This window comes from Pezoporus wallicus, unplaced genomic scaffold, assembly GCF_028554395.1.
Source record: "Pezoporus wallicus isolate ANWC-B61680 ecotype Strahan unplaced genomic scaffold, APGP_CSIRO_Pwel_v1 contig_8333, whole genome shotgun sequence".
Lineage (NCBI taxonomy): Eukaryota > Metazoa > Chordata > Aves > Psittaciformes > Psittacidae > Pezoporus > Pezoporus wallicus.
Window position 1 is genome coordinate 2,227,917 of NW_026637037.1, and position 25,987 is coordinate 2,253,903.

The 25,987-nt window shown below is 40.2% G+C and overlaps 1 protein-coding gene across 2 annotated transcripts in view; it reads right to left on the reverse strand.

The window, feature by feature from the left end:
• DPYD (dihydropyrimidine dehydrogenase) overlaps positions 1-25,987 on the reverse strand; it is a 346,003-nt gene that overhangs the window by 308,828 nt on the left and 11,188 nt on the right. For both annotated transcript variants that reach the window (XM_057402775.1, XM_057402774.1), the window contains exon 2: positions 13,647-13,757. In XM_057402775.1, the coding sequence (XP_057258758.1) occupies positions 13,647-13,757 (111 nt within the window). The remainder of the gene's footprint in view (positions 1-13,646; positions 13,758-25,987) is intronic.

The following is a 25,987-nucleotide window of genomic DNA, read 5'->3' on the forward strand; positions in this document are numbered from 1 at the left end:
GCAAAAAGAAACCAAGATCGTTATTCGTTTAACACAATTACCAAATTTCACCTTTTTCGTTCCCAAAGCTGTTTTTATCTCCAACTTTTAATCCTTATTCTTATGCAGCAGTTTTCCTGTCTCCCCTACTGAGCTTTCAATGTTTCATTTTTGTTCCATAGTGCCCTATCTCCCCTTTTCATTTCTTTTTCTCTTTATAACTTGGGTTTTCCCCTCTCCTGTTCTGTTTCCCAATGCCTGTTTACTTCCCCCCTTTAATCCTTACTAATTATTTCATGTCTCTTGGCCTGTTTCATTATGTGGCTTTTCCTTTCTTATTTGTCTTATATCACGTTCCATTATCCCGCTCCTGCAGCTCTCTGATTCCTATGTGCTTGCTTAACTATTACCCAAATGGCTCCAAGCAGGACACACTCCTACTGAAGAATAAATAAATTAAAAGGAAAATACTATCTGTGGCCATGAGGTGTTGCTTAGCAACACCCTGCACCTCTCCACAGCTTTCCTGGTGGCAATACAGCTTTCCCGACTTATTGCTCCCAATGTATGCAAGATCCTTCCCGCATTGTTTGTCTGCTCACCAGAAAATAAATGCAGAGGAAAATAGAAAGGAGAAAGGAAAACTCCAGAGAAGGCACGAACAACTTAGGCTTCCAACACAAGAAATGGCCACATCCTATATGTGCTGCCTGCAAGCATGCTAAAATACAGCTTATATGTTGTTACTGTTCACTACTGTTACAGCCTTTGAGAAAGAGAATGTAAGTGATGCTCCTTATGCAATTAAAATGTGTGTTAAGCTCGCCCAACTATGACATAGTTACTGTGTACTGGGATTCATTGGCTTCTTACGTTCTTGCAAAGTTACTTCTAAAGGTTTTACACTAAAGAATCACAGACTAATTTGGGTTGGATGGACCTTCAAGTCTCATCCAGTCCAACCCCTGCAATGAGCAGGGACACCTTCAACCAGATCAGGTTGCCCAGAACCACATCCAGCCTGGCCTGGAATGTCTCCAGGGATGGGGCATCCACCACCTCTCTGGGCAACCTGTGCCAGGGTTTCACCACCCTCATGGTGGAGATTTCTTCCTCACATCCAGCCTGAATCTCCCTCTGCCAGTTTAAACCCATCACCCCTCATCCTGTCGCAACAGGCAAAAGTCTCTCTAGATCTTTCTTATAGGCCCCTTTTAATGCTGAAAGGCTGCAATACAGACAAGACAGTAGGTAGCCTCCACAGTGCGTAAAGTAGGAAAAACTGTCCAAGCATTGTCAAAAATGCAGCAGAATTATCAAGCAAGAGAAGTGTGTGTGTGTGTTCCTGAATTTCAGTGATCCAAGTTTAAGAGATTTGCAATCTCTGTTATTTCTAATTACTTCAGATGCGACAGAAGTGAAAGCAAAGCTCTCCCCCCACACACACACACACTTCCTGCGAAACAAGTTTGCTGGGCTCCATATTCAACAGTTACAAACAAATGCTCATGAAGTCCAGACTTCACAAAATATTGCTAATTCAGCATTAGCCAGACTGAGCTTCCAGAGGACAGGTATTAAAGACAGCTTCCCTGACAGACCTTTTCTTATTCCATCGCTCCTTCCAACAGGCAATGGCAACTTCTGAGAAAGAAAAGTCTTTTTAATTTGGGGATGGAAATAATGCTTATCTAAGGGCCTAAAGCTTTAAGAATATTAGGAAAGGGAGCCAAGAAACAGCAATGCTACCTAATATTAAATAGCTACATAATTAAGCTAAAGACCAACCTGCGGCGAAGCTCTACAGAATGGAGAACACGTTCAGTTAACATGTATCTTCCTGACGGGCATAAAAATCAGCATTATTACTTGGGAATGTTTCATATAGCTGAATCAGCCTTAAAGCAACTGGATGTCTGCACAGCAGTGCAAGTAGCAAGTGAAAAGAATGACCATCAGAGCACAAACCTTAAAAAGATATTTAACAGCATCAGGCTGCACCCATCACCTACAGAATGTCACAGAGCAACAAGAAACCATGAATGATCCATATAGGTTATTAATATTACCTGTTAATTACTATATTAATGTTAATATTTTATAATTAATTTATATTGATAAAAATCATATTCAGGTATAAAATCCCTGTTTATTAATCTCATTCCCACAGCCATGTTTGTGGAAATTCAAGGCCAAAGAGCTGGTTGGAGAACACAGCAGAACCCACCAATGATACAGGCCACCATAAAACAAACCCAGGCATTGCAAAGTCAAGCACTTCAGTTCAAAACTGCCTAAAAAAATGTTTGCTGTTTCAAACCCTGATTTGGCCCCTTCACACATACACAGAACACCAATTTTAATGATATGCTTATATGCTATTTGACACAGAAGTGCTGCCTGAATCAGAAGACAGAATGTTCACCTAATCAATAGTCTTTCAACATTTGCTCTTAGTGTTGAGCCTTATTTGCTGCACGCTGCTCAAAACCATACTTGAAGGCAGAACTGGTTTTCTTCATGACCATTTCAATGACACTCCGAATTACAGCATCTGAAGTCATTAAAAAGCAATTTATTCTACATACTCTGAATATCCCCTTTTAACAGGTAGCGATCAGCACAGAAAGTCTACAGAATCACCAAGCATGCTATGTCAGACACCTATGGCCCAAAACACTGAAGTATGTAGGACATTGGAAGTGACAAGTTGGATGATCAGAGTTCTCTCTACCCTTCACATTCAGATCTTCTCATGCAGCTGATGGAACCATCACCCTCTGATCAGCTGGTATTTCTAAATCATCTTCTCATTCTCTAATTCCAGCCATTCTCCAATGACCAGCTTATTCTCTAATTCCAATCATTCAGATCCTAGTCATTCCTACCCTCAGCACTTTGCTGTACAGCCTCCTAACTGCACTATTAAATTGATTCTTATCTTTTTTTTTTACTCTAAACTTCAGTGTCACACAGTTCTTTATGATGTTCTAGTTCCCTCTGTATTGACAAGGCCTGTCGACTTTCCTGTAACACACTCCTAATATTTATGTCAAGCTCATTAATGAAAATACTAAATGGAATGAATCTGAAGCTTGATCCTTCAAGAAGCTCTGCTCAAAGCCCAGAAGCTCTTTCTGAAGCACTACTAACTCATTTCCCTTATAGCCAGCCCCTTATCCATGTTATTATTCCAATCTAAGCAGATGATACTTCATTAATTGGCAACAAAACAAGTGTAGTCAGTGTGTCATGATCTGTCCCTAACTATAAAGGCCAATATGTCTTATTCCATCTTATACTGATGTTAACACGTGTAATAAATCTGTGCCTTGAACTTTAAAGAAAAAAGTTTTGCAAGTTGCCCAGCAATTCTCCATCTTTTAACATACAAAACCTGCACCTTTAATCAAGTACCACAACATACAGCTTGTTTTACTCTTAGGCCTGTAATTTCACATGTGATACTGTTATGGACATTTTCCTGTTCTTTTCACTTCAACCCTCAAAATGTTCCTTTGGGCCTGTTTGGGGTAATTTCCATTTCCACCTCTGGGTTTAGTCCCATTTCACTGAAACTAGGATGCTGATTTACAAGGATTTTAGACAATACCTGGGGCGTTAAATCCTACCTTCACAATTACTTTCTTTTTCTTTTCTTTAATCTAGACAGCTTAAGAACCTTTTACTATTTGTTTTATATAGCTGAATAACCTTTTACTATTTGTTTCAATTTCTTTCACCAGGTGTGATTCAACTTGACTTTTGAATGTTCTCACTTCTCCCTTTGTACTTTCTGCTTTACCCATCAATCCCGTTTCTTTCAATTCCTTATGTGTTACCCTCATACTCTTAATATCCTTTCTGAAGCTGTTTTCCAGTTCATTTTGAAACTCTTCCTTACAGGCCAGGATGCAAATTCCAAATAACTTCTGTCTATTTGAATTAATAATCTCCTCAAAATCCACATCTTGGAGCTGTTCAGAGATCTAAAGAGTTTCCTTAACATCTGGGTTTGTCTTATAAAGCAATAACCTAAATTTTGGTAATTCTTGTATGGAATTTCTATTAGATTAATAAAAAAGGCTTGATAACATTATATCCTATGATTATCTATTTTATGACTTCCCCCATTTGCTAAATTTAAGGCTAAAGCCCATTCTGCTTGATGCCTGACTTAGTAACAGCTGATACTCTGTACAACTTAATGTTCCTGATTTAATATGACTTTAACTAACAAAGGCTGTCAGTTATCACATCAGGGAACACTTGCACCTTACCATTATTAGGATCTGTGGCTTTCAGGCTGTACACAGAAAGACAAAGGGTCTTAACAATCACTTTCCACACACTACAATCCATTCCACGTTTAGAAAGTTGTGAGGGGACCAGAATGAGGACGGTGAGCTTCACAAAATGTCATTTCAAGAGACTCGGGGATCAGGGTAGACTGGACATCAAAATCACAAAAGCAGGGAAACTCTGACACATCTGGAAGTATGTACATTTCTAAGTATAAACGAAGAGCACAATCACTATAGGAATAAAATCAGAAAGCTAAGGCACCAAGCAAATTTTGGTAGCAAGGAAGAGAAAAAAAGAAGAAAGAGTTCTATATATGTTAGAAGTAAGAAGAAAACAAAGAATAAGTAAGAAGAAAACAAGTTTGAGGGTTGGAACTGGATGATCTTAAGGTCCTTTCCAAGCCAAACTATTCTATGATTCTAGAAGAACAGGTTATGTACAGGAAAGGACAGCAAATCACAAATGAGGCAGAGTGAAATGACTTCTTCATAGTCTTCCTTGCTCTCTTTATGAAGATACCATGGTATAGCCATAACTATTACTAAAAGTCCTGCATTTCGCAATTATTTTTATGGTATTGAAGGCTAGGCTTGCATATGGGAAAAAAAAAGAAGTTTGGGAGTATTTTTATCAGCCAGATGCAGTTCATATATCACTGAGTCAACAAGGAACTAACTGAAGCAATTCATGGACCACTATCAATTACACTCAAAGTCTCAGAGGCCTTGGGGTTCCAAAAGGCCAGACAAGACAGACAGAATGCTTCCCTTTACAAAAAAAAAAAAGGAGTGAAAATAGCAATTCTAGCCCCTGACAGAGAAAATAAGAGTTCGTTGATTAAAAATGATAATGTGATCAGAGAAAAGCCAACACGGGCATGCAAAAACAAAGCTAAATCAATCTGATTTTCTATCCTGAAGAGGATAAATGGAATCCTGAATAAGTGCTAGATGTGACACATCTCAAGTAAGAACTGTGGAAGTATTCCCCAGCACATTTTCATAAGCCAATTCAAAAGGTAGTCTAGATAAAACAAACATCCAGATGCTTCATGATTCACAGGACTCCAGTGACTTGGACAGAATGTACTAACGGTTTCTACCAACATCACATTTGCTGGAATAAGGGAAACAGGGAAGGAGGAGATACTAAACACTTCCAAAGGTAAGAATTCAAAAATCAAAGCCCACTGAAGGGTCAGAATTTAGGCCTCGATTCACTACCAAACAATCCAACACCCTTTCAGAAGGGTGCAGAATAGTTTCATTGCAGAATAGTTACGTGTGTGAAGCAAAGAAATTACTTCATTCTCCTTGGTACTAAGCTAGGTCCCAGCTGAAAATCGTGGCATTTTTCAGCATCACAATTAGAGAAAGAGGCAGAAAATGAAAAACCAAAGAAAAGCAGCAGAATAACAGCTTCAGAAAACATGACCAGCAAAGAAGAGTTGAAGGAAAAGAGAGAACTGGAAAGATATTGAACAGGAATCTCCTAATACAACAGATTTTATACCAAGAGGGGTGCATCACCTATTTTTCAAGTAACAGGAGAAGGACAAGATGGCAATTTGATCTTCAACAAAGAAAAGATAGTCCATTTTAGGCAAAACTTGCTATTGCATTGATTAAACACTAACAAGAATGAGAAGGCTCCATCATCATATGCCTTTAGAAGTGGGTTCTACAGTTATCTGTCAAAGAATGTCTTGCTATATTTCATTCTGTCCCCATCCAGAAATTCTCTCACTATCCCTCCCAAACCTACATTTTTATGATTCTATGATTAGATTTATTTCTATTTACAGCCACAGTCAAATTTAAACCTGCTGTGTGAGACTCTGTAGCATATTCTCAGCACACTAGAAGTGAGTTTATTACCCTTCTGTAAAGTGATTTTGATCCATAAAGGGCCAGTTCTACCCTTTCTATCTTCTTCCCCTCTTTCACATTATTAACATAAAATACTTTACCTTTAGGTTTGTCTGTCCTGAACAGTGCATAGCCTTTAAGGTAACTATACAGGTAGACATCTGGATGCTTCTTAATTTGTTTGCTTGATTCAGCAATGTTAAGAACATTCCTCTCGAATGGTATGTGAACAAGAAATAGTCAACTTTAAAGAAAACTACAAAAAGCCACGCATTACAACTTGATGATTTTCAAATGGAAAGCGCATGGTAGGATCTTTAGCTCTATAGAAGCAAACCCCTTCCACTTCAGCTAGAATCATTTGGTTGTGGTCCTGTTCTCAGTATTAGAGGGGAACAGAAAGTGTTGCTGAGTGACTGTTCCAGAAACTTGCTGATCAAACGGGACTGACTGGAGATGGATGAAGTCCCTGCAGAAAACACGTACAGGAAGCTTTCTGAAGACAGATTTAGCATACAGCCAGAAAAACTAAGAGGGAATATGCCTCCATATGGCAACACCACAGCTCCAGAGACTGGACCAGCCACCAGTCCCCATTTCATCAGTATGAAGCACACATGCTAGAGGGAAGCTTCTTACACCAAGGAGTACCTAAATCTTTGCAGAGTTAAGAATCCCCAAAGCTTTATTCCCAATAATGGATGGGACACTACATTTATTTTACACAGTATATTGAAACAATGTATCAGTTTATAAAACAACCAAGAAATCATTATTAAGGTCTCAAATCATTCCTGAGATGCACTACCAAAAATTCCCTTTAGAAGGCTTTCCCAATGCATATACGATTGATTTTTTATTATGCATAAAAGAACTGATGGACTGGTACTAGGCAAATTTTTGTCCTAATATATGGCAAAGTTGCAGGCAAACTACAAGCAGGCTCTTGCAATGAACACTTCAGTGCAACATAATATTGGACAGTGCTACCAGCCCTGCTTACAACAGAGCATTCAGCAAGCTATCCTACCTCCTTCATGCTAAAACTGGTCTCTCAGCTCCTTTTACTTCCAGTTAGCAGAGGTCTTCCAGGACTTAGTATAAATAGATCTGAAGTAAGCAGTTACTAGCAGCTACCAATAGCAGAGGTTTTTCCAAGTAAGAACGTTCAAAGACTTGCAACTGCTTAACCTAAAGCTCATGATCATTTTTGATTTGAAAGATTTCTAAACAAACCAGAGATGGTGCTTTCACTAATACAAGAAGGAAACCTAGGAGAGGAAAGAGGAAAAAGAGCAATGTTGGTTTCAGCAGAGGGGCTGAAAAAAGGGAAGCTGGTCTTGGGATTTATTCTGTTTTCCAAAACACCAACACAAGAAGGCACCTTCATTCAATAATCACAGGAAAGTGCACATACAGATATCTACATGGAAAAGAATGTAAGGCTAAGCAGAAGATGAAATATAGCAATGAAGATGGTTTCTGCTTCTATCTCTACTCTCTGATCTGTGCAGCTTTAATGAAGGGGAATGAGTTGATCAGACATACCTAGAATTCAGCATTTGCATTTTGTCATACATGTTTGCGTAAAACCAAATGATTGGCAAGCCTGAGACACTTCAGTTGGGAAATGCTGAAGATCAGAAATACACCTGGAATTAAAAATCCTTGCTAAGCACCGCTCTATAAGAAAGGGAATCATCTAACATCAAATTTGAAGGACACCAAACCTGAAGAACTCTGAACAGAGGTATCAAAGAGGCCAGAAGTGGATTTGCACAGCACTGCAGAAGAGCCACAAGGTCAGAAGAAACCTTTTGCAGAGAACTAAGAAAGAATTCAGCATAACTTGCCATCAGCTAGGATTTACAATGCGATACACAGAAAATGTGCATAAAAGCACCACTTTGTACCAGCCAGGCAAGTTAGGAGCTATTGAGATATTCTAATAAAAACACCTTAAGACATTGAAACTAAAATAAAACAGAAAATTCCAGGATTAGAATATACATTCCTTAGAGACACGCAAGTGATGTCATTTATAAACATGTAAACCACTTTATACCAGTAAAACTGTTATAAATGCCAGCATATGGTATCGATATGAGCAAATGCAGAGTAATTAGTTAACCTAAAAAATGCATGAGTAGGAATTTGACTGCTAAATGATTAAACTGCTACATTTTAAAATGTGTATTAATATTTAATTATTGACACTGAGGAAAGAGAAAATCTTGCTGCTACTTCTCAGCTCTTTCTGATACTCAGCAACCCATGTATTATTCATATGAAGACTTTGTGCATATACAGCCAATCACTAGTTAAAGAATCATTCTCAGTAGATTCCCTTATCACCTCAATAGATCCTAATGCAGTATTTGCCACGTTTAGGAATCAGAGCTGAAGAAATCAGGCTGGCCATGATGAATCCAGTGCAGCCCGAGCACACATCAGTTCAAAGAATCAGATGTCAAAGTGCTCCCTCTAATGTCCCTTAATCATCACTCCAATTAGTGGCTGAATAGTGATGTGATTAAAAAGACTGCTGCTATCCTATACCTATTCAGAGTAGTAGAATTCTACATATGTTCTACCAATTAATGTTTGAATACAGCAGCGATTAGAGAGACATCTGCTATTGTGTATCCATTCAGCAAAGAGCTCAACTCCCATATTCATCTGCAATGAAGAAAAAACTAAATATTTGCAAAGGTAAACTATACATTTGGATTCTGAGGATAATTGAGTTGATTCCCCTTAATGAGTGTTCTCTGCTTTACAATGTTGGGGCTTCTTTCTCATAAATACCTAATCTTATCATCAAGACATGTCTAGGAAAGGACGCATTATTCCCTGGAAAAAAAAAAAAACAACAAACATTTCTTCATGAAGGTTCCTGATTTCAGGCCTTGGGTGAAATGGGTTTCAGATCTACTTCTTTGCAATTGGCACTATTTCTGCTTCAACCAGTTATTTGTGACTCGCTCACTGTGATATGGGATTGGGCACAAAAATCACATGGCATTTTTCCATGTCACTGGAAGGCAACACTTAGACTTATTAATAGTCTAAGTATTAGACTAGATATGCCTTAGACTAATAGGTGAGGAAGAATCACCTTATTTACAGGTTTTTCTATGTAAGCTTGGACAATTGTACAACAAGAGGTACTTCCAGATGTTCCTATAGAATAGTGACAGCCATGGCAGTACAATCAAAGTGGAAAGCAGTTTGAAGGTTCAGCTCTTATTACTACTGTTTGAAGGGAGTAACCTTGTTCTCCGAATTTAAAGAGGAACATGATCAGTTTCATCCTGCAATGAACTGCAAATCTCACTCTCCACCATTAGCATAGAGCAATCTGGTAGTTGGACCTTAATGTTGCACACAAGAATTTGGTTCTCTCTAAGGGCTGGAAAGTCAAAAGACTTGCCTCAGAAGTGAGGCCCCTGCAAACAAAACCACAGACCACCTGAGTTAAAACTGATTTTGTTCAAGGAAGAAAGGCTCTTGTTGCACAATGCTGACTGGGCTTAGCAAATGTACAAAATGAAGAACAATGCAACTGCAGCCTGAAAATCAATACACTTACAGGCTATGGCAATTAGCTACAAACCAATTTAGACCCCATTTCCTTTCCACCTTTCTTGTCTTGTTGAAATTGTGTCCAACTGTTCATCTGGAGCAATTATTACTAGTATTCCTAAATCCAGAAACTGAAGAAAGTCGGAATACATAGGTGGGTATATGCCCTCTCACCTGTCTTTAGCAGGTACCACACACCATGTAGACAAAGCCCTCAGTGCCATGGGTTAGTGGTGGCTTTGGCAGTGCTGGGTTAAAGGCTGGGCTTTATCATCTTAAGGGTCTTTTCCAGCCAGTTTGATTCTATGATTCCACGATTACATAAATAGACCAGACTACAGTCTCCCACTGAATTCCCCAGTAACGAAGGGATTTATAAGAGTTGCAGAGGGGAATTTCATTATAACAACAAATCTGCACATCTACAAAGAAAAAACAGAACTTGTCCTATAATGCTTAGAAACCCTATTCATAAAGCAAGAAATTCAGTGTGCTGCGTTTAACACAAATGCATACGTGTGCCCATCACAATTTAAATGTCAGCAAGCACAAAATGCACACAGAAATTGAATTATAGAGAGTTTGAAGCCAGAAATAATAGACACATAAATCAGACGTCTAAATCCTCAAGTACCCAGCAAAACCTTGAAATCAAATCAAGTCCTTACAGTTTCCACAGTTTGTTTCTCTGCTTTAGTTTTATGTGTAAACTGATGACCCAATGTGATCTAAATTTTGTTTCCTTCTCCAGGATTTACTACAGTCATGTCAAAACTCTTTTACTTTGAATGTCTTCTGACCACCAGAAACCTTTGTTTCCCCAAACAGACTAGTGGCATGTGTTGAGACCACCTTTCAGCATGACCCAGAAGAAACCAGTGTTAAGGCTTTGGTATAGCACTGTTACCAAGGGCAACTCAGCAACGAAGAGTTTACCTATTCTGATCTAAAACTTGAGCTAACATTTCTGAAAGCTGACTGATCTTGCAACTACAGCTATGAATCATTTTTACAGCAAAATTTGGTCACCAACACAGTAAATAAACTATAGCACTCCCTGCAAGTATAACTGAACATTCCCTTTAGAAGGCTTTCCCAGTGCTGAGGTAAGATTTTGACAATGGAGTTTCCACTTCAGAACCCAGTTAATGGGCAACCCAAAGTGTCTCTGAGCAGGCCAGGAGTTAAAACTGCACTTGTGTAATTATTTGGAGGACATATGTAAGTCTGCCATCTGGAAGTGTATTAGACATTACAAAGTCACTGTGTGCATCCCTCAGCAGATGCAGCTTTTGTTCAGAGTTTTGAGAGCTGTTAATTTAATTACTTTTGTATTTTCATACTCCCACCTTCCCTCTAAAGGAATTCTGCACAGGCAGCTCAGTACAGTTTTAAAAGAACACAAAGCTAAAAGCCCAATTCAGATTTTAGGGAAAAGCAAACTTCCTTATGGACTTCAAACAGAGTTGACCTGTTCATTAGCAGGCCTAAACATTACTGCCATTGGCTTTTTAGACAGAAAACTGTGCTCAATGTCTCCTGTCCTATATTACCCTTCTTATCTTAAGAAGGCTAGGAAAGGATTCTATCATTTTGTCTTCCTTGCTTTTTAAAACCATTCAACAACAATGATCTGGAGTATGTAAAAGTCTCTCATGTTTTCAGAATGCCTTTTATGTGATGGGGTACCTTGTTTAGGTTGGAGTTTTTGAGTTTTGTAGGGTTTTTTCTACCACAATAGTGATTTGTGTACAGTGCACAGTAAAAATAGGCTACGTATTTCTGAGTAGTTTGAAAACTCTAAAACCCAGGAGTATTCCTGGCTTAAAAATAAGCACCACCCCTTTTACAGTTTCTTCTGCATTTCATATTTTTCATCATGACTTGCAAACTCAATAAAGGGACATTCTTCCAAGTAAATCATAATAGGAAGTGTAAGAACTATTTCTGACTAAGGTGTGTACATGTACAGATACACCTATTTGCTTACCTCTAACCTTTAACCCTGTAAGTTGCAATACATGAACAGATCTCAACATTTCAGGATTCTAATAATTGCACAGGTTATAAAACCACAGAATAGTTTGTGTTGGAAAGGACCTTAAAGCTCATCCAGCTCCAATCCCTGCTATGGGCAGGGACACTTTCCACTAGAGCAGGCTGCTCCAAGCCCCTGTGTCCAACCTGGCCTTGGAACACTGCCAGGGATGGGGCAGCCACAGCTTCTTTGGGCACCCTGTGCCAGCGCCTCTGCACCCTCACAGGCAAGAACTTCTCCCTTATATCCAACCTGAACTTCCCCTGTTTCAGTTTGAATCCATCACCCCTTGTTCTGTCACTACAGTCCCTGATGAAGAGCCCCTCTCCAGCATCCTTGTAGCCCCCTTCAGATATTGGAAGGCTGAAGATCCCCATACAGTAATGCAGAATGCAAAAACCAAGTTGTTTATTACATTTTAAACCTATGCCAAAACATCATACTGCAATATTTGCTAATATGCAGAATTTCTTTCAAATGAAAATCCAGCCAAGGCACACAAGCTAGAGATGAACCCAAAATCAGTACTGTCTGCACAGCCCAAGAAGCTCAGACCTTAGGTATCCGAGAACATCTGACGCACCATGAGCTGTGCACCCACAGCTAAGAGCAGGAACACGGAAAGAGAGACAGTTTCTAGAAAGCTATGCACCTTCACAATTAACAGCAAAATCTTCACATATCAAACATTCTACGACTCAACTGAATAAAAAGATCAAACAAGGCTGAAATGAGGGAAAACTGAGAAATAACCAAGAGAGATCTTAAAGCCCAGGAGCACTAGAAAATCAGTGTTAATGCACCCACTGGGAAGGTATATACATGTATGCTACAGTCTCAAGTTTAACTAGGACAATCTACACTGAACAACTAATCAGGTTACTGCACAAGTGCCTAGCTGCCCTGCTGCATGGACACCTGAGCTTCCTAACAAACAGGTTCTGGAAAGAGAGGTGTTTACAACCTGGTACTGATTTCAGGTCACCTCAAAACATAATGATGTAAACTGTAGCTGCCCAGGAGCTTCTCGCTGAGCAGCTCAACTATGTGTGCAGCAGGAAAACACACTTGTGGGCAGTAACTGTATCAGATATCTCAAAATCATCCTCCCTGTTCACAAACAGAAGCTTTTCCCGTACACTAGTTTCCAGTTACTATATCATTAGCTAAGCCAATGAATAAGAAAACAGGAACAGGCCCTTGGGTGACATGGTCTAGTGTGAGGTGTCCCTCCCTGTGGCAGGGGTTTGGAACTGGATGATCTTAAGGTTATTTCCAACCTTAAGCATCCTTTGATTCTATCAATATGAGCTACAGTAAGAGAGATTCTGTATGCTATATTCTATGCTATAAACCAAGAACTATATTAGAGTATATGTAGCATCAAAATGCTAAAGATGCTCTGGGGGTTGCTCCTCCCAGTAAGTATTTGTAGGTCATACTGGCTAACATTATGCCCATAAAGAAAAGAGTTTGCAGGCATAGCAGTCTACCTAAAAGCCTTCTGAATTTAGAGGACTGTCTAAGAGAATCTGTAGGAAGACAGCCAAATCACTACAAACCTTCTAATCAAATGAGAGATCAACAAGACAACAAAGTCTGATAGGATTAAGGCAAATCTCACACTGAGACTAGGAATCTAAATACCAAGAGAGAAAATGATGATATTTAATGGCAGAAATACTGAATACTGGGTTCTGAAAAGTAAAGAGCTGACCACAAAGTCACTTTTTATCAACAGGAACAGAAGTAGGAGCCAAATTTGGCTACTGAAAGACAAAGGAAACAAAATTGGCATTTCTCACAGAACCAAGATTTCAGCCTCAATGATTTATTGCATGTTTCAGGTACGATCATAAATGTGCACTTACTGAACAGCTTCTGTCAGAATTCCTTTTCCAGTGCTTCTTCACTTGCTTCTTTGCTGCAGTTGAATGGAGAGTTGCATGCGTCTGTTTTCGGGGATTTAAAGCCAGAATGTTCTGTAGAAAGAGAACAGAAACTATTAACAAACAAGCAAAATTCCCCAAAAAGCCTCAAAGCCTCTTTAATAACACCTCACACACTTATTAATAGTGCTATGCCAAACCAAAACACAATTAAGCAACATTATAGCCCAACTTCATACTCGTATGTTCAGATCTGTCTTGTCCACACCACTTAGGTGATGAATATTTAAAGACATTTCTAGGAGTGCTAGAAAACAGAATTCTATGTAGTAGCCATGAAAATGGTATCCATTGCCAGATGTTTGTTATGCACAGCATATAGAAACATATAATTCTGCTGCATCATATCACTCGCAAAGTCAAACAAGCAAAAATATTTTAAAGGATCCAGGTTATTTCTGGGTGTTTCATTATTTCGGTATAAAATCCAACTTCCCCTTCACAAAAAGAACCTCCTTCAACACCCAGTGAGCTGACGGGTTAACTTCACTTCTCCTACAATGATTTATTCGAAAGGACACAAACAACTGTGTGCAGTGCTGGTGTCCTCAACATATGAAGGATATGGAGCTGTTGGAGCAAGTCCAGAGAAGGCCACGAGGATGACCAGGGGCTGGAGCAGCTCCTGTATGGAGACAGACTGAGAACATTGGGGCTGTTCAGCCTGGAGAAGAGAAGCTGCGTGGAGACCTCAGAGCAGCTTCCAGTGTCTGAAGGGGGCTTCAAGGATGCTGGAGAGGGACTCTGCATCAGGGACTGTGTCCTGGGTTCAGCAGTAGCAGTCATGTTTCTCCTCCTTGGTACCTGTGCAGTGCAGTGTTTTGACTTTCAGCTCGGGAACAGAACTGATAGAGATGTTTTGGTTTGGCCAAGGACTTTGTGAGCCTCATGCTCTGCCAGGGAGGAGGGGAAGCCGGGAGGAAGCAGAGACAGGACACCTGACCCAAACTGACCAAAGAGCTATTCCATACCACAGCACGTCATGCCCAGGATGTAACTGGGAGTTAGCCGGAAGGGCTGGGAGACTGCAGGGTTGGAGGAGGTATCGGTCAGAGCTTGGTTGGGCCTGGGGGGCGAGTTATCGGTCAGCGGGTGGTGAGGTGTTGTATTCTGTTCCCTTGTTATTTCCTTTATCATTATTATCATTGGTGGTAGCAGTAGTGATTTGTGTTATACCTTAGTTACTAAACTGTTCTTATCTCAACCCGTGGGAGTTGCATTCTTTTGATTCTCCTCTCCGTCCCTCCGAGAGCAGGGGGAGGGCAAGAAAGGAGGGGGGGAAGTGAGCGAACGAATTACCTGACTGGGTTTAAACCACGACAGACTGTAGCAATAGGACAAGGGGTGATGGGTTCACAGTGAAACAGGGGAAGTTCAGGTTAGATCTAAGGCAGAAGCTCTTCCCTGTGAGGGTGCTGAGGTGCTGGCACAGGGTGCCCAGAGAAGCTGTGGCTGCCCCATCCCTGGCAGTGTTCAAGGCCAGGCTGGACAGAGCCTTGGGTGACATGGTTTAGTGTGAGGTGTCCCTGCCTGTGGCAGGGGTTGGAACTGGATGAGCTTTAAGGTCCCTTCCAACACAAACCAGTTTGGGATTCTGTGATCCTATGAAATGTTGGGAATATAGGTGTACTTTTAAGTGACAGCAATGGGCTGACGATACAGGCAGAGTGAAGCTTGTGATGTCTTTCATGGCACTAGTATAACAAGAAAAATCAAATCAGCGATTTGGAATCCAACCTCTTCTTTAAATCAGGTAAATGACAGCTTTCCACAGCAAAACTGACCTCATTTAATTCAAAGGGTGAGTGTGAACAGCGTGCAAGTGACAGATTCAGACTCAGAGCTGTGATGGAGAACCAAACCAGATGCAGTGTTGGTTGTAACTCTTGGAATTGATTTTGTAAGTCTTCCTTTAAAACAAATTGACTTTAGCACTACACTTCTCTACTGTGGTGAATAGGCTGTACTTATTCTGTTACTATATGTGAAAGATGTGCGAGACTGACTTACAGAAATGGAGACTGAACATGATGAATATGATGGGCTTATGAATATTAGATCAAGATGTTTCCATATTTCAATTTTTTGTGTGAGTGGGTTATAATGGTTAAGAAGTAACTTGTTGGATTAAGATTTTATGGTGTTGATGTTTTGGGGGACTTTTATTTATCCAAAGGGGTCACTTCCTAATCAACTTTTTACTCAGGACTCAACAATTCTTCCCACAAAACAGAAATCTCACCAACTTCAAACTTTTAGCTGCAAACAACAACAGAGCCCAATGGAGTAACTCCCAGCTTGCCTGAAGCACGTAGAGACATTGGGCATATATAAATAGGGTACAACATTCCAAAAGGTATAGACTATTTAGCTGCCTATGGGCTGTTAATGTTACCAGGAAGAGTTTGAGGGTGTTATCAGATGTGCTTCTGGAATTCAGCAGCAAAGACTCTGCTCCATTTCTGGGTGTTCCCCAGATGTAGCAACCAAATACATTCACCAGTGGTTTATGCTAATTTCTTTCATTCGTAATTAAAACAGAGCAGGGACATTTACATCAGGGATGTCACAGCATCTCAGTTGCTACCTTAATTTCTCAGGATGATCAAACTCAACTGTCAGAACACGTCTGACTCATTGGTGACAGGCTGGTGAGTAACCAAAGCACCCAAACCAAGCAGGAGGTCCTGAATCACACATACACTCAAGCAAGATTCTGCCTATTCTCTTTTGTAATTGCTTCATGCAGTACCCTTGGCCATGAATATTATAATTATTGTAGCAAAGTGAAATGAATTGCAAATGTCTAGTAATAAACTGCAACAGATGTACTCCACTGGGTACAGCACCAGTTGGTTTAAACCATGGAACAAATGGCGGGGCAAGCCAAGGACGGAAGAATCCCCATATGTTTGCTCCTGTTGGAATTCTGCAGCAGGAGCATGGCTCCAAGTGCGACAGTTGCAGAAATCCAAAAGGACTATGTGGCGCAGCATGTCCCAGAATTAAATCCCAAACAATACTGGCACAGAGCACATATACTATATCAAACTTCCTTATATTCCCACTACCTAATACACTATCTGCCTAAATCTTGGATTGCTGACCAAGGTGGTTGTTCTAGCTCCAAGTCCCTGGTGTTTAAGAACCACTCAGAAGTTAACTGCCTAAATGGGAACGTAATATAAATACTTTTGGGTCTGTTAAGCTGTCAGAAAAGGAAATTAGTGAGGGTGTTTTCTTCCTATTCATTTCAGTTCCCTTGATGGTTTTCCACAGCTTATGGCTAGTCAGACATTTAGGAAACGTAACAAATACATTCAGGTAGGTCAGCCAAGAAGTGGAAAATTACTGAGGAGAAAGTTCCAGGGGGAGTTTTGCAATTAACACTTAATGCAGGCACTCAGCTAAATACAGATAAACCACCCTGGACATGCAAGAAAGGAATCCTGAGACACCCAGCCTCAGCAGTGAGGAGCATTATCTGGGCATCTGTGATCTTGCTGGTCGCAACCCCATGCTTATTCTGATATATAAATTGTCCTTCTTGCCAGATGAGCTGCTGTTTGATCTCTCCAAATGTTGAAAGGGCAAGACTCAAGTTCCCCAGTGAAGGAGGTGGGTACATAACACACCACTTCTCAGAGCTGTATGAGCTTTGGGTTTCAAATTAAGATGCTATTTGTATAGTAGAGGAAAACCTATACATTATATATTAAGTGTTTTATATAAATGGCCAGATTCATGTCATTAAAAATAAAGTAGGTACAAATCTATTATCATTAATGGCTGCAAATCAGAATATCACATATTTTTGTAGAAATCTATTTAGATACTATGTTGATGGAGAAAGAAAGAGAGGTATGAGTAAGTAGACAGAAGTACATTCAGCCCACATCAGGTACACACTTGTGGAATAGCTGCACAACATGTAAGTTCATAGTAAAGCCTGCAATTTTGCACAACACTGATGATTATGGGCCCCACCAAAGTATTAACCTGTCGTTATTTCCATAGGAATTAATTCCATATCAATCTGAAAACTTCATTTTGGGAGGAAAGCCAAGCGGTCTGTACCTACAGAACACAACTCAACATATATTGCAATGACTCCCTCAAATATGACTGCCTTAAGGAATTCCTTTAATAATAACTCTTGACAATGGTTTCTTTTATGCCTTTTAAAAGACAAAGATTATTATAAGCTAAAGAATTCTTAAAGAATGGTTTAATTCCCTAGCACACCCTCTTCTATAAGAGAATGTATTCATTTTGACTAATATATATTGATTTAGGTTCCAAGAATCATACAATCCCAGACTGGCTTGAGTTGGAAAGGACCTTAAAGCTCATCCAGTTCCAACCCCCTGCCACGGGCAGGGACACCTCACACTAGAGCAGGTTGCTCCAAGCCCTTGTGTCCAACCTGGTCTTGAACACTGTGCCAGCGCCTCAGCACCCTCACAGGGAAAAGCTTCTGCCTTAGATCTAACCTGAACTTCCCCTGTTTCAGTTTGAACCCATCACCCCTTGTCCTATCACTGCAGTCCTTGATGAAGAGTCCCTCCCTAGCATCCTTGGAGCCCTCTTCAGACACTGGAAAACTGAAGATCTCCATACAGTAATGCAGAACTCGAAACCCAAGTTGTTTATTACATTTTAAACCTATGCCAAAACATCATCCTAAAATGTATCCCTAAAATATATCCTACTCATATGTAATGCACAGATGCCAGTTGTTCTCAGTGCGATAGCTACTGGTTTTAAATCTTGAGACTTTAGTGCTAAACAGTTACGTTGGGCTGCGCCAACACAGTAACATAGCTTCTGAGAAAAAACTTGGGATAAGCTATTTATTAGATGTTTATTGCTCAGCTTCTACTTTAAAGGCTGTGATTAAAAAGTCTCCACAAAAAATAAAATACTAGCTCTAATCTGCACCATCATCTATTAATGAAAAAGCTGTAAAAGTTTTAAACCAGCATGTCTTATCATTACAGTGAGGAATTCATCAAGAAGTTGAATTAGTATTACTCAAAATAAGTGATTCCAAGGCAGCCATTTGGGGTAGGACACATCCTGCAGTTGGAAGCCCTGTTTCTGAAATGACAGTTTCTGGTAAATCAAGCCAGGCTTGGCACGCACTCTACAGGGATCCGACAGAAATTTCTGGTATAGAAATGTCATTGCCTTTTTAATTCCATTAAAAGCGTCACACCCAGCTCATTCCCATCTCACATAGTCACCAGTTTAGCTGAAATCAGAAGCAGCTATTGCAATTAAATCCCATTTTTTAATTAAATGCACATTCATCAACATAAAATATGAAGTTATGGAAGCACTATGCTTATTAGAAATGCTCCAAAACTAACCAGAGCTGTGGGGTGAGGACAGGACACGATAGACAGAGGGGGCATAGCGTTAAGAAAAAGGTGGGACTGCAGTAAATTCAAGCAGTCACCAGAAAGTCCTGCAGGTCTCACATTGTCTTAGTAAAATAGATGACATTATTCCAAATTTTGAAAGCTCTTCTTGGAAGAACTCTACTGAAATCAGTGAGTTACACCAGGAGTATTTAATCCTTCATAACCCTCATGGGACAAGATTTAGTGGTGGCCTTGGCAGTCCCGGGGTAATGGTTGGACTTTATGATCTTGAAGGTCTTTTCCATCTGGGTTCATTCTGTGATTCTATGTAAGTCTATCTTTGCTACTGGTAATTCAAAGCCAGAATAAGGATCAGAAAACCCCTCTTCGTGCTAATGCCACAGGCTGTGGTATTAAAACTGTACAGGCTTCTTAATAAGACAAAGCAATATTTTGCTCTTTTCATTAATTCTGTCCACTTTCTCTGGTTTGTTGGGGAAGTTTCTTATGAGCAGCCCCAAAACACTTGATCACCACAGCTCAATATACACAGAGCTTCAGTGAAGCTGCTAAAATGCAATTCTTCACATGCAGACTATGATTATGGGCATAAAATGTCATCCCATGTGTTAGTGGCTTAGCATATAGCACATCTACAGCCCCTGCAATACACAGGTTAGATCCTGGTTGACTCCAGCTCCTTCACAGAGCATCCTCAGCTAAACGCTTTCACATACATCAATTAAAATCCAGGAGTAGGCTGGGCATGCCAGGGAATCCATGTGGAGAGCCATTTAACCCACCCCATTCCATTAATCTACCCAATTTCCTTAAAAAGAGTTGTAATCTCCCTCACAGCAAGTAACATTAAATGCATTGCAAGATACATATGTTCACCAAGTGAACATAATGAGAACGTATTTATTTTTTCTGAGGGTAATGAGCACAGTAAACAATTCATTTCAAAGCTATGCAAGTGTTCATTTATTGACAGAAACAAGTACCGGGTTTGCTTTTTTTTCCTGATATTTTCTAGTACATCTGAACATGAAGTTAATTTTATTGTTGTTAGTCAGTCAAAGACCAAAGATCTCAATCTCCAAGTATTTGTTTTCATGAGATTAGCTGACCCAGAGTAATGACTTTGTTCAACTATCATCTCAGTTAAGGAAAAGATGACTAAGGCACGAGCACTTTCTATTAATATCTTATCTGAATTGCCTAGTTCACATTTTACCTCTTGCATTCACTCTGCTGCATGAAGCACTAGCAGTTAGATGCAGCACTTCAAATGCCACGTAAAGTTACGAACTATTGCAAGTGGAAGCTTCCTTACCAAATGAGCAAGTTCTAGTCCTGGGGGAGCTTCTGGCACTAAAAGATACACAAGATCTCAAAACAATACCTCTAGTGTCTTGTTTTCCAGAAGCCAGGTCTGTGTTATTGCTTAGCATAGAAAGAATATGGGAAAATACGGATTTCTCCCTCATGCTTCTATATGGTAGAATAGCTCCTTGTATCAAATGAGCATTTCCTTACTGAAAATCTGAGCTGATGAGAATCCTTACAAGCAATTTATATAAGCTGGCTGGTAACACATCCTAGGAATTCATCCAAAACCTTTCAAAAAGGAGAAGACTGCTTTCACAGGAGTTTAGGCCTGCTTTGAGAGGCAATGAAGTATAGAGAAAACTCGATGTAATGTGAAACAACCACAGATGTCAGGGGAATAGCGTGGTCAGCCTTTGGAGAACCCAATTCTAGAACTAGAAAGGATCCCAGACAGCATGGGACTCAGAAGGGAAACCCTCAAAGGATTACTTTGTGTATCACCAGATATGTTTTCTGTTACTAAGACAAAGAGCTGCACACGTGAGCAAAGTGACAAGCTGACTGCAAACACGCTTCAATCTCAGTTTATCACAGTGTGACAGGCCACAAGCCTCTCACCTCTCTCAGAAAGGATAAACTCTTCAAGTGACCCTCTGTGTCCACGCCCAAGAACTGGCAATTTACATTATTATGGTATCTTCAAAACAAAGTCCTCAAGGCCCAAAGAGTTGGAAGATGGGGCTCTATTTCTGTGCAGAGACGAGGAAACATGCCAGAGGAGCACCAGAGCTGCAGCCTCCTGTGAGACAGTGGCTGAGAAGCCAACAGGCCTGACCCCGAATCCTGGTGTGCACATGGGCAAGGGGGGAGGTGAAACATACCTGGGAAAAGATTCAGCTTTTAGTCATGAGACTTATTTCTCCTCTGAGCCATATAAGCCATTCATAAAGAACAAGAATTCAAAGGCCAATAGATGATCTTGTGGTAAACATCATCTAGCTGCACACTGACAGCTCCCTGCCTTCAGCACAGCACTTAAATACTACATCTTCATCTTCCACGTAACTTTGGCTTTCCCCCTAAGACAGCCTGCTTTTATCTCAGAACAAAAACAAACCCCTTTCCAGCTTCTTGCACTCCTTACACAGCCTCTAATGAGAGTAAGACTACTCTTTATATTGTAATAATATCATAGCATACCAGCATCTCAGAGGTGTAGTCCTACATCTGTTACTAGATACTTGGAAAGTGAGGTTTCCAAACCAGTTTAACCACTACGGATTTTCACAGTCTTCAGATTTCCCTGCAGTATGCAAATACTGTCTGTTAACAAAAAGAACACTCCCACAAAAGCCACGCAAGTCTTGGTTACAAATATGTCTGTATTAACAAAGCTGTGGTATTCTTCATGCACTTTGTTACAGAAGCAAAGTTAAAGCATTACAGATTAACAAAATAGCAAAATTTCACAATCCTGCTTTCCTCATATTTTAACTTTCAGATTGAGCTTGATGTTTCTACCTCAGCAACGCATTTCTGCTAGGTGTTACTGTCAATTCCAAGAATCATAGAATCATAGAATCGTTAGGGTTGGAAAGGACCTTAAGATCATCTAGTTCCAACCCCCTGCCGTGGGCAAGGGCACCTTACGCTAAATCATATCACCCAAGGCCTCGTCCAACCTGGTCTTGAACACTGCCAGGGATGGCACATTCACAACCTCCCTGGGCAACCCATTCCAGTGCCTCACCACCCTCACAGGAAAGAATTTCCTTCTTATATCCAACCTAAACTTCCCCTATTTAAGTTTTAACCCGTTACCCCTTGTCCTGTCACTACAGTCACTAAAGAGGTTTATTACAATAGAAAACAAAGAGTGTTACTTGCTTCCCATAGACACCAACCACTCTTCTCCGTTGGAAGAGCTCTGGGTGGTAAATGATGCTGCTGGAAACTCTGCATGAAACTTCTTGACACAACTAATCACTGCAGAAGCACCTTGACCCTCACAGGAAAAACCAAAGCAAATACTCACTCTTCATGCCTAAGTATCCAAATAGCATCCCAGCATTCAATGAGTTATTCACGTATTTAACACAAGCATATATACATTAAAAGCCACACAGCTTAAAGCAGGCTCAAACTCCACCGTACCATCAGATGAAGTTCCCAGATCTGAGGCTTCTCCAGGAACACCCTACTCTGTGGTAAGATCACATTTTCTCACTGCAAACAATACTTTACATCAAAAGGTATGAGGGTTAATATAGCAAATTCATAGAAGGCATAGCAAAGCACAGCTCTCATGGATCTACTCCAAGTTGAATTCACTGTTATGTATTCATTTTGTTGACTAAAATGTGATTTCATTTTCAGCCTTTAGAAATGGAAGGGTTTAACATTTGGTGCAGCTATCCTCTACACTTATATTTAACAGTTCAGTACATTTTCTCTCTAACTGGACATTCTTTAATCATTCAACCCGTTGGCTAAGTGCAAAGAAACAGAGCAATTCATGTCACAGCCTTGATTCTTAGCATGATGACTGCTGTTACTTCAAAAGTCAGCACACACATGGTCTCCAGAGTCTGTGAAACCCCCTACACTCTGAAGTTACCTTTACTCATCTTAGTAGTAAAATTATCTTCCTTCTTTACAAATCAAAATGTAAAGCTTTAGAAAATACTTAGGTTCGCATTGCAGGTATAACAGAAGCTCTTGGTTTCCTCGCTGTAATATTTATGTCTGCCTTGATCACTTGTGCATCAAATTGCTCTGCTACAGGAGGAATACTAAATAACATTTGTAACTGCTCACTCATATAGACAGTCATTTAATTAATATCTCATAGCAAAAAGGATCATTATCATACACATGCATTTACTTCTCACTTCTATTTTCCTGCAAGAGGACAAACAGACTGAAAAAGAAAGCAAGCTCGGTTGACTTTGGAAACAAACTTAGTGCCAAACCCAAAACTAGGCCATTGTATCCCCATAACTAAATGTCCCACTTGAACCCTCAATTGTGGGGTTTTGCTTAACCAAAACCCAAACTTGCATTAGAGACATGTCAGTTAATGAAAAGTGAATGCTCCACTGACTTTTTTGATCATAGGAGAGAAATCAGCATTAGCAGCTATTACTGCTTTAAGTTTAATCATTGGCAAAATCAGTGGAACTAGTTTTAGCTGACCGCAGCAATGTTCTGGAAACTTTGTTAAAAGGTGATTTTCAAAGTCCAATAAATGAACCTGAAATGTAAGGATGAGAGTGACAATCTGCATCCAAAAGTTCCAGTACATTCAGTGCTGGAAACACATGTGAACGTTTGTATCTGCTCCAAGAACGTGCCAACTCAACTTTCTAAATCTGCTGCAACATTAAGAAGCAATGAGTAAACTTACCTATGTACACCAATGTGCAAACTTGTACCAAAAGATTTCAGTACTGACTGTTTAATACAGTGGTAAAATACAAAGCTCACAATGAAATGACTTATTTCTAGGAAGCTTGTGTAGACATCAGAGCATCCTCATCAAAAAGGGAAATCAGCATGTAGAAGGAAAATGGAAATATGAAGGATTTGTTGACTCTATGCTATAAAGAGTAAGGGTTTGATACATGAAGTTATGAAGTGTTAAAATATTATTAAATGTCTGATAATTGAAAAAATAATGATATGAGGATTTCTCCTTTGCCTTTTAACAGGGCATCTTCTTAAGCAGAAGCACACAGTCACCCAATGTCGACACCCTTAAGCAAAGAAATATGACATTCCATAAATACACAGGGCATCACAAGAGTTATAGATGACACACATACAAGTGATAATAGCGAAGACAAAGCAATTCCTTGGAATTCTTTACTCTTACTAAATATTTTTAATTTTTAAACCTTATTGACTTTAAATATTGCTGAATTGCTGCTAAAATAGGCTGCGTGGAGACTTCAGAGCAGCTTCCAGTGTCTGACGGAGGCTCCAAGGATGCTGGAGAGGGACTCTTCATCAGGGACTGTAGCAATAGGACAAGAGGTGATGGGTTCAAACTGAAACAGGGGAAGTTCAAGTTAGATCTAAGGCAGAAGCTCTTTGCTGAGGCATTGGCACAGGGTGCCCAGAGAAGCTGTGGCTGCCCCATCCCTGGCAGTGTTCAAGGACAGGTTGGTCACAGGGGCTTAGAGCAACCTGCTCTAGTGTGAGGTGTCCCTGCCTATGGCAGGGGCTTGAAACTGGATGATCTTAAGGTCCTTTCCAACTCAAACCAGTCTGGGATTCTAGAAATGTGTGGGCACGAGGCAGAAGTAATACTCTCAAAAATAAATAGGATAATCAGATTCGGCTGCCCAACCTGAAAATGTGCCAGCAAACATTTGGAATCTGATCTATCATACTTTGTCACATGCTGATATAGAACACTTATTTTTAAAACACTTTATAAAGGGTGCATGTGTAGCAGCATTATTTTCCAACTCTTTTACTTATTAACCCAAATTGCATTTCTGCTCTGAGACCTCTAAACAGGGAAGAATTACTATTGTTATCATTTATAAGGTTTTCTAAAACTAGAGTTAAGTAGGTCTCCTATAATCCTACTGTAATGATCCTAAAGCCTGGAATTCCAAGGGGCAGAAAAATTTAAGTATTGGACTTCTACAGAAATTAAATTCCCATCTTGCTGAGAGGACAAAGCTCTCTTTCCTAGGCTAGAAGATACAAGCCCCAAAAGCCATATTTCAATTAGGATGGAAACATTAACCAACACTTGGATCAGCATCCCTTTATTTGTGGTTTGGCATGAGCAGCAGCAAATACTGCAGAGTAACAAGAACATTATTTATACTAGAATGATGCAAAGCAAAAGTACCCTACATATACCCTACATATAAGTGCTTTATCTTCCTGCTCATCTCCAGCTGACACCTTCAGAAACATGCCAGAAGAACCAGCAATACAATGCGGATTTGGTCTTTACCTCCTTCAACTTGACTGGAGGTCAGCATTTCTTCAAGGTATTATTTGCTCACTTTTCATGAGCAAAGACAGACATTCACAGACAGGTAAGGTTTGTAAGCAAGGGCTGACTCCAACAGCGGAAGATCCATGTCCTAGTCAGCAATGAGGAGGGATTCACAGCTGCCAGAATGCCAAGCAGGACCCTCCAGCTTGGTATCACAAAACACTAACTAGACAAGGGGTACACAACTACACAACCACAGCAGCTCCTAGAATTCCAGACTGGTTTGGGTTGGAAAGGACCTTAAGATCATCCAGTTCCACACCTCACACTAGACCATGTCACCCAAGGCTCTGTCGAACCTGGCCTTGAACACTGCCAGGGATGGGGCAGCCACAGGTTCTCTGGGCACCCTGTGCCAACACCTCAGCACCCTCACAGGGAAGAACTTCTGCCTTAGATCTAACCTGAACTTCCCCTGTTTAAGTCTGAATCCATTCCCTCTTGTCCTCCTGGACTTGCACACTGCTTGGCAGCCTTTGCGCATCCTCTAGGATGATGGTTCTCAGCCTGAAACTCTGAATTTAAATGCTTAACTCAAATGCACG